The sequence below is a fragment of the Pituophis catenifer genome, unplaced genomic scaffold (genome assembly GCF_029215685.1).
Source record: "Pituophis catenifer annectens isolate HBS135680 unplaced genomic scaffold, rPitCat1.0.hap2 SCAF_1, whole genome shotgun sequence".
Taxonomy (NCBI): Eukaryota; Metazoa; Chordata; class Lepidosauria; order Squamata; family Colubridae; genus Pituophis; species Pituophis catenifer.
Genome location: NW_027256881.1, coordinates 303,895,436 through 303,903,660, shown reverse-complemented (window position 1 = coordinate 303,903,660; position 8,225 = coordinate 303,895,436). Strand labels below are relative to the sequence as shown.

The following is an 8,225-nucleotide window of genomic DNA, read 5'->3' as shown; positions in this document are numbered from 1 at the left end:
TCTTTTTTCTATATCACTCTCTGGAACAATGAAGCACTCTTTTTTCTTTACAGTCAACCAAACCACTTTGGAACAGACTATCTTTTAGATGATCCAATTAGATCAGGACAGTTTTGGAATTGGACTCTCAAGACTACTCTAAGTGGTATTGACACTGCTAGCAAAACCATCAGATGATCGAATGACTAGCTTTCCACCAAATCTTTCAAATCTTATTGCTTGTAAATTTTCTGCATAGAATAGCTGTCTTTAAACTAAGTATTAAATGCCTAAAGACATTAAGTTATGCACCATCACGAACCTAACTGGAAGATAAAACAGTAAATGTATCCAGGACAATTTTTGGAATAATGGATAAAAGTTAATCTTGACATGTTTAAACTGATGTTATAGGTCTCCTTGACTAGGTTTACACAATATTTGACTAATCTAAAATAGGTAGATTGAAACTTGATAATTTTCCATTTAGAAAGTTGTAGGAAACTCAACTTTTGACTTAGCATGTCTCTTTGAGTTTTAGCCATCTTGTCATTGTTTGGCTTGCACATGTTGTATAAACACAGTAATTGTCCTTTGTAACCTGGATGTAACTTGAAAAGTGGTTTGGTTAAGAACTCGTTGTAAAATGTTCATTTGGAATAAGTCATAGCTTATATGACTGGTGTTATGCTTAATGCTTATGTTTTCTGAATAGAATGAAACCAGCTCCTGTTTCAAAGATGAGACAGAGAATTTCTTTCTAGTCATTGGGTGAAAAATCATAGTACTCCTGACAAGAGAACAATCAGGAATGCAAAGGAAAAAGTAAAATCCTGACAAGGATTACTAGGATGAAGCAGGTTCAATCCTAATGGCACTGATGAACATCATATTTACTTTCTTTTGTTCATGTAAATGACTGCCATATATAGTGCAACACAGATACAAGATCTACTGTTTGGACTCTCAATTTTATTATTGATAAGATATTGTATGTATGTCTCTGTGTTGCTTAGGTTCATGATATAGAAAAACATAACTAGAAACAACTAGATTAGACAAAAAAAGCCTATTTAGTCTACCATAATATTTTTCATCAAGTACATGATTCTGATTAGGAGGAAGTAAGAATAACAGCTGTTACTCTCAGCAACTGAAATTCAGCGGCATTCCTTATGCTGGAAATAAGATTTAGTCTTATGCTCGATAAAGGAATTCAGTTTGGAGGACATCCCATTATCCGGCATGTGCAAATAATTAGTTTCTTTTAACTACATGGAAGTTATCCCTGTTCCACTTAGATGGCATCCTGCTTGCAGGAAAGCCTTTTCTTTCTACCTTTTTGTGTTTCTTCTTAATGTTTAAACAGTATCTTCTGTCAACAACAGTTCAGTCAAAAAAAAAAAAGGGGGGGGAGAAGCATAGTTTTCTAGCTAAAATTATACATTTCAAACCATATGGCAATCTTTTAGTTAGCAACTTTCAGCAACTACACTGATACAGTACCCACACAGGTTGCGTAAAATACCAATGGAAATTCTTATGTTATGATTGAAGAATGATTGCGAAATGAACAAATCCCTTAGGAAATTATTTGACTCTGCTATCTTACAAAGTAGTGATCCATCTGAATGTTGCTAAACATTAATATATCTGTAGGTGTGTTTTGTGGTTAATAATATATTAGGTAAACTGAGAAGGTATACTGACCATAGTTCTCCTTTCCGTACCTTAAGTTCTCCTTTTTTCAAAGGTGATTTTTGGTTAGCCTTTAATTAAAGGATATATTACTGAGATGACTAATTTTGTAGATCATTTCTGATTATTAGAAAATAGTTTTAAGCATCTGTTTCAAATCAAGATAATTGTGGAGGACGAGACATAGTTGTTGTTTTTAAAAATGAATGAGTTGATAATTGTGCTTAATTCTCAAGTATTCTGCATATGACTGGAGAGTGTGAATTTGATTAGATTAAAAAAATAGAAAAGAGTGTAAGGGAAGGCCACACTAATTTATTGATTAAAATAAATAAAAATCAAATCAAATATGGGTAGTATAGTCCAGCCTTCTGCAACCTGGTACTCTCTACATTTAATGGACTACAATTCCATAATCTCAGCTAACATCTTATCCCTTGGCTAATATCCCAGTCATGCCAGTATATGAAGCCATCATACAGTCGTGTCCTCAACTTCATGCAGAGACTACATATGGGGAGAGGGGAGCGTTAACTAATCTACCATCAGTGGATCATTGTCTAACACTAAGAGCTGCACTAAGTTCTCCATGCATAACATATGATGTTCCATATGATGCCCTGGAAATTGTTCTTCTTATATCACTAAAGGGGTAGGTATTCTTTTTGTCATGTTCCCATATTAATAGAACTGTACAGCTTAGAATCCCAGGAAGTCCTTTTGCAAAGGTACAAAACTGAACAAAATAATCTGGGAGGGAATCAGATAAAGTTGAGGACATTTCCTTAACCTGAAATAATGCAAGTTGTGCATTTGGCAAAATCAGTTTGGCAAATAATTGTAAATGGGTCGACAAAACCGCAAACCAGTGGTGAAATTCCTCCCCCCCCCCAGTTCTATCCAGCTGGCTGAACCGGTAACGCCGGCAGCAGGAGGCTCTGCCCACCCACCGGAACATCACTATGCCCCATTTTTTAATCACCTGCGCATGCACAGAAGGTTCTGCACATGCACAGAAGCATGCGTAGCACACGTATGCTTCCACACAGGAGCACACCCAAACCGGTAGTGAAGGTAAGTGGATTTCACCGCTGCCGCAAAGTCAATGGGGAAGCCAGATTTACTCAGCAATCATGAGAGTGACTTAACAACTGCAGTGATTCACTTAACAATGGTGGCAAGAAAGGTTGTAAACAGGGGCAAAATTCACTTAACAACTGACTCACTTAACAACAGAAACTTTGGGCTCAATTGTAGTCGTAAGTTGAGGACTACCTGTAGAATGACTGTATTGATTGTATTCTGCCAAAGGTCTGTCTGGATTACTAATAGAATTTTTGAAATTTATGACCTAATATGATTTCACTGGGAATTCAAAAATGCATTTCTGGAGACAACAGTAAGTGTCTACATGCAGTTTTTTTTAAAAAAAAATGTTCCCAATTTGATGAGAATTTAATAACAAATGCCTTGATGGATTCCATACCAGCTTTTCTGAAAAGAAATGAACAAAAGGATATACCTTTTGAAAAAAAAATAACAAAATGAAGGATACAGGCTTGTTAAGCCTGATATCCAGGGAGTTCCTAGTTTTAGTCTCTGACTAAAGGGAGTTAAAGGGACAGAGGCAGGCAAGGTGGCCAATCTAATTTTTACAAATGCTATTCCATTTTTTTTAAAGATCACCAAAGAAGGTAAATTGTTTTCCTTTCATGTAACACTGCTTAGGCATTCCTAAAGTTTCCTCTTGTAATACAAACTTATCTTAAACTAATGGATATACGAGCCAAAATCCCCCAAACAGCTCCAAAATCAAAGTATTGAATGTTTGAATGAGGCATTTTGTTTTGTATTTCCTTTACCATGGCATTGGGTTCTTATTGTACAACCCTGTACAGTACTTCTTCAATATATATATATATTTATATATATATTTATATATATTTTAAAGATTTAAAAAGCAAAAAGTTACAAAACTGTTTGCAATTAACTTGAAATAGAAAAGATAGCACTTTTTTTAAATCCCATTATATAGTACACCATATAAATTACAGAGTATTCAAATGCACAAATGCATTTGTGTAACATTTATCAAATGTAATTTTTGTTGATTTGTGTGTGAGCAGATTAATTTTGCTTGCTCCCTCTGGGTTTTTGCTTGTGGTAATATTGCCTCACCACACACCTCACTATCACGTATGACAGTGTTCCAGGTCTGAGACACTGCTGTTGCAATATCGCATATTGTTGGGGATGTGGCAGTCTGTATAGTTAATGCCCCCATTTGGGGTATATATAGGCTGCAATCTGAAATCTCCTTTAAGGAGCTGATCATTATTTAAGGAGACAATCTGAAAGCTGGTTTCTGTCATCTCCAGGATGGAGTTGTCCTTCTTGGTTCCTGCCTCACAGTAGTCATCTTTCCGTCGCCCACGGTTGTATTTCCACTTCTGAGAGGTGTAGCGTCCTTTTTTGTGCATGTGCCAGCAGAAGATACTGAGCAGAACCACCAACACAAATACAACAGCCCCCCCAATTAAGCCTGCTAACAGAAATGGAGAACCAAGGTTATGAGAAGTTGTCTGTTCGTGGCTAGAAGCTGAGTTGCTTCCATTATTCAATAGGGAAGCCTTCGTTGTGCCTTCTGAGCACACAGTGTCCTCACCAATGCGGTAATTATTAAAATCATCCAAGGGAACCAAACAAATCCGATATGTAGATTTGGGCTCTAAATTTGTCAAGCTGATGTTCTGCCTCTTATCAGTAACTATCCGTTCCTGAATAATGCCTCCTTCCAGACTATGACCCATTTTAACCCAAGTAAGCTTGTAGGCCATCACATTAAAGAGGGAATGCCAGCTCACTTGGATGCAAGTGCCATTTACAACGTGGATAAACAGCTGAAATCGTTCAACAGTGGGAAGGGTCATTTTTTCTTCATCGTTCCTCTCAGGCACAGTGGGGAGTGTGGTTATAGTAGGGGCAAGAAGAATGCTTGTTTGTTTATTACTTGAGGTTAAGTGTGATGAAGTAGGGGCCATCGTGGTTGGCAAAGATGTTGTGGGAATATGGGTAACAAATGAGACATCTGGGGTAGTTGTGGGGCATGCCAACATGTTCATGTTGAGTTCCCTGACAGCCATACCTCGGACTTGTTCTGGTCCCTGACACATGAATCCTCGGACATTGATGGAGGAAGGAATTAATTTGAGCCATTCAGTAACCCATTTAATACTACAATCACATAGCCAGGGATTATTCCTTGCCGTCAGTTGTTTCAGGCTGCGAAGATTGTCAAAAACACCTTTAGACAGCATCCGGAGTTGATTGTTGGAAATATCAAGTCGTTCCAGGCGATGAAGATTTGAAAAGGCTGAAAGTGGTATGTGTGATATCTGGTTGTCCTGTAAATAAAGCCTAAGTAGATTTGTACCTGGAAGATCGGGAGGTGGGTATGTCAATGAATTCCTTATTATAGAGAATTCCTTAAGTTTAGATAAGTGGCTGAAGGTGCCATCTGCAATGCCTTTATTTGTAAGGAGATTACCATCCACTATGAGACGTTCCAAACTTGTGAGATTCTGAAAGGCCATGTCTGATATGATGGCAATTCGATTTTCATCCACTCGTAGTTCTTGTAAGTCCATTGGAAGGCCAACTGGTACACTGCTTAAGTGATTCTTGGATAAGAACAGAAGCTTGAGGCTAACAGCTTCCCGGAATGCCCCATCCTCCACTCCAACAGTAGAGATAGAATTATCATCCAGATGAAGCTCTTCCAGTTTCAAGAGTTGTGCCAGAGCAGCCCGAGAAATGGTCTGGATGTTGTTTTCTTGCAGGTGGAGAACCCTGACATTTTTGGGGAGATTCATAGGGAACTCATCTAGCTGGTTGCCATATAGGTAAACTGTGTGCACAGACTGGACATTGTGAAGTTCTGCAGGAAATCCAGCATTATTAATTTGGTTATTGTGGAGGTAGAGTATGGTTACACCCTCCGGTATTCCAAGAGGCACTGAGGTCAAGCTTCGTTCATTACAGTAGACAAAGTTTCGGTCGCAACGGCATACACTTGGACAGGCCAATGCTTTGGAAAACTGCACATACAATCCCAGAAAAAAAACAAGCCAGGATTTCAAAAAAGCAAACCTGTCCATGGGCCACATTCTAGTCCACGGGCCCATTTCTAACTGAAGAAAGAAGGAAGAGTTGAGCAAAAAGAAGAAATAAAACAAAATAGATGTGTTTTGTCCTCTGTTCAGATGATTGTTATATTCCTAGAAACTAAATGCAAAATAATCCTTGTACAACTGGACGGTCCTCCAGTCTGCTTCTGAAAATCACTGTTGTTAGCCAGGTTTACACATTTTGATGCCTTCCTCCATGTATGCTAAATGGCAGAGTAACTATGTCCTATACAGAAGGCCAATCCTCAATGAGAAGTTCCAAACGTTGACAGCAGACAGGATGGTTGGATTAGCTTTTCCTTTCACTCTGGTATTAGTAGTGAAAGTGCATTCAGGTTCCTTCCGTCTAAAAGGCATTCATTTCGGCTTTAAGCTGGGTTTGAGAAATCTGTTGAGAGAGAAGAAGAGAGAGAAAATTAAAAAGGCTGCATTATTAGTTGACAAACATCCTGTGAAGACAAATCCATTAATGATGTGACTTGGTAACATAAATAAGCCAGACCACATTCATAAATAATTCAAACTAAACTGAAAAAACAGCTGGGAAAGGAAAATGAATAATGGGTTCCTATGATGTAGACATGACAATGTGCAGGTGTACAGCAAGCAGCAGAAATAACAAGAAAAGTAAGCTAGGAATACATGTATATTTTACAGGAACATCAGAAAAGCAATAAATGTTTACTGAATAGATGTTTCTCTATCTTTATTTGAATGGAGAAAATATCTGCTGCAAACTCCACGTAGGCATCAGGAAGGGGTCTGACCAATGCTCAGCTCCATTAAGTTGCCCCAACCCCACCCTGAAGCAAGGATTACAGAGTTGTAAAAAGAAAAACAAAGGTTATGTGAAGGTGAACAGAATGTAGGCAATTTGTGAGCGAACCGGTTCGCTCACACAGAGAGGGCCTCCTCAGGGTGCCGTCGGCCAGGCAGTGCCGGCTGGCGACCCCCAGGGGGAGAGCCTTCTCTGTGGCATCACCTGCCCTCTGGAATGACCTGCCCCGAGATACGCACGATATCAAACCTCCGGACTTTTCGTCGGGCTCTGAAGACACTTGTTCCATCTAGCTGGGCTGGCTTGATCCCATCCTCTCAGTTTTTAATCTAATTTCGGTTTTAATTGGGTTGTTTTAAAGTTGGGCCAAAATTATTTAATTGTTTTTTTAAATGTTTTTAAATTTTATACACTATGTTTTATTCTGACTGTACACCGCCCTGAGTCCCGCAGGAGAAGAGCGGTATAGAAATATAATAAAATAAATAAATAAATAAATAAATTTCCTTCATTTATGACTTGGAGAAGTGTAATTCAAAATGTTAATATTATTCAGATAATTGTTGTCATTAAGACAATTGTTAAATTTCAAGTCTTCCAAACACCTTCCTGAATTTCTCATGTCTGTGTTAGACATCCATTTTATATAGAATCACTACATCAAAGGTCATGTTTCCTGAGATTCAGTCTTACAGTCTTACAGATATAGAGCTTTTTCATTGGATGGGTGGCAAAAGCGTCATTTCATCCTTTGAAACTATAGTAGTTTAAACTTTAATAAAGAAGTAAGGATAACTCAAGTAATTTTATATCACAAAAAAGCTTATACTAGACTTCTTTGCAATAAAGTTTCTACGTGAATGCACAAAGCTAGAGATCACAAAATTAAGGCACTGGGAATCAACACTGCAATCTGCAGAGTTTGGGGAACATTTTCCTGCACTGTTAGATTTTCCATTTACATGTCAAATATTCCTTAATTTTGCTTTCTCTTTCTGGCTATATTCATTACTTAAAAGTGATTTTTTTTAGTTCCTTATAACATGCTGATAGAAGATTCCCCTCCCCCAAAGATTATTTACCATTCAGTTATGACTAATAATTTCTATTTTTATATATATTACATATTTAATCTTTAATGCTGTAAATAATTTAACAATTAATTTATTTAAATCAAATGCTGTGCAAACTGCTACACAAATTTAACTGTCAGTTTCTCTCATGTTTCTTAAAGGCAATTAACAACTGTCACAAACTATATTGAATGGGAAAAATGTCAGCATTATCTACCTATATCCCAAAAGTGCTTTTTTCAAGAGGCAACTGGAGTTTCTGGCTTTTTTTTGAAGACATTTTGTTTCTCCTCCAAGAAGCTTCTACAGTTCTGCACCTTTGGGACAACCATGACCTGGATGACTGAGAATTTCCATAGATATCTACTTATATATTTCTAGGTAGGCATGGGCATATAGGAAAAGTATATATACCAAAGTAAATCTTCCAGTCTGTATCTTTCTTATTACAACTGACAATACTATAATATAACACTGAATTATTGATTTTACATAGATTAGAAGTTTGTT

At 37.4% G+C, this 8,225-nt stretch overlaps 1 protein-coding gene across 1 annotated transcript; it reads right to left on the bottom strand.

Annotated features, from left to right (window-relative positions):
- Positions 1–3,756: 3,756 nt before the first annotated feature.
- On the bottom strand, positions 3,757–5,861 carry FLRT2 (fibronectin leucine rich transmembrane protein 2). The gene has a single exon (XM_070931477.1). It carries the CDS (start codon positions 5,859–5,861, stop codon positions 3,870–3,872), a length of 1,992 nt encoding a protein of 663 aa, XP_070787578.1. The 3' UTR covers positions 3,757–3,869.
- Between the last annotated feature and the right edge of the window lie 2,364 nt (positions 5,862–8,225).